The 1,279-nt window shown below is 52.2% G+C and overlaps 1 protein-coding gene across 1 annotated transcript in view; it reads right to left on the reverse strand.

The window, feature by feature from the left end:
* Positions 1–1,279, reverse strand: part of TACC1 (transforming acidic coiled-coil containing protein 1) — a 24,293-nt gene that overhangs the window by 4,928 nt on the left and 18,086 nt on the right. Inside the window, exons 8-9 of the mRNA XM_031063835.1 lie at positions 1,110–1,232; positions 490–566 (exon numbers count right to left, since the gene is read on the reverse strand). Of these exons, the coding sequence (XP_030919695.1) occupies positions 490–566; positions 1,110–1,232 (200 nt within the window). The remainder of the gene's footprint in view (positions 1–489; positions 567–1,109; positions 1,233–1,279) is intronic.

The raw sequence follows: 1,279 nt of genomic DNA on the forward strand, positions 1-1,279 counted from the left end.
ATATTATATTATATTATATTATATTATATTATATTATATTATATTATATTATATTATATTATATTATATTATATTATATTATATTATGCTATACTAAAACAATAGTAAAGAAAGAGAAAGGATACATCAGAAAGGTTAACAAGAATGATCATGAAAAACTCATGACTGACTCCTCAGAGTCCAACACAGCTGATGGTGATTGGTCATGAATTAAAAACAATTTACATGGAACCAATCAAACAATCACCTGTTGGTTAACAATGTCCAAACCACATTCCAAAGCAGCAAAACACAGGAGAAGCAAATCAGATAATTATTGTTTTCATTTCTCTCTGAGACTTCTCAGCTTCTCAGGAGAGAAATCCTGCGTGAAGGGATTTTTCAGAAAATATGATGGTGACACACTGACACAGCACTAAGAGAAGTCTCTGCCAAGCCTGGTGAGGCTGTGCCACCCCTCATCCTCCTCCTGCCCAGCACAGCTCTCACCTCATCTCCAGCACTTCCTGCCGGCTCTCCTCGTATTTCTTCTTCCACTCGTTGGCCTCGATCTCCTTGGTGATGATCTGGGTGGCAGCAGACACAGCACCCTTGGGATGTGCTCGGAGGGGTTTCCCCTCTCTGTCCCATGCAGGGGATCAGATCCCCCATCCCGGGCAGAGCAGAGCTGCCCCTGCTGCCCTGGGGAGAGGTCCAGGGAGGGACAGCCCCAGGGACAGGAGGGGCAGCCCCAGGGGACAGGAGGGGCAGCCCCAGGGGACAGGGACAGGGCTGTCACCTCCTCTCTGATGAGCAAGGGGCAGCCTGAGGGGACAGGGACATGAGGGACAGCCCCAGGGGACAGGGACAGAGCTGTTACCTCCAAGGGACAGCCCAGGGGACAGGGACACGAGGGGCAGCCCAGGGACAGGGCTGTTACCTCTGAGAGGCAGCTTAGGGGACAGGGACAGGCCTGTCACCTCTCTGATGAGTGAGGTGCAGCCCAGGGGACAGGGACACAACGAGCAGCCCCAGGGGACAGGGACAGGGCTGTTACCTGGTCTCTGATGAGCAAGGGACAGCCCCAGGGGACAGGGACACAAGGGACAGTCCCAGGACCAGGGCTTTACCTCCTCTCTGATGAGTGTGAGCACAGCTGCCTTCTCAGACTCGCTGAGGCAGATGCCAGCCAGGGGACTCTCACTGCTGCTCACGCTGGGGCACTTGTCCATGGAGCACAGCCCGGGATTGTCCTGGGGGAATTACCCAGGGAGGAGATGTTGGGGAAGGGGCTCTTTTC

This window comes from Geospiza fortis, unplaced genomic scaffold (genome assembly GCF_000277835.1).
Source record: "Geospiza fortis unplaced genomic scaffold, GeoFor_1.0 scaffold417, whole genome shotgun sequence".
Lineage (NCBI taxonomy): Eukaryota > Metazoa > Chordata > Aves > Passeriformes > Thraupidae > Geospiza > Geospiza fortis.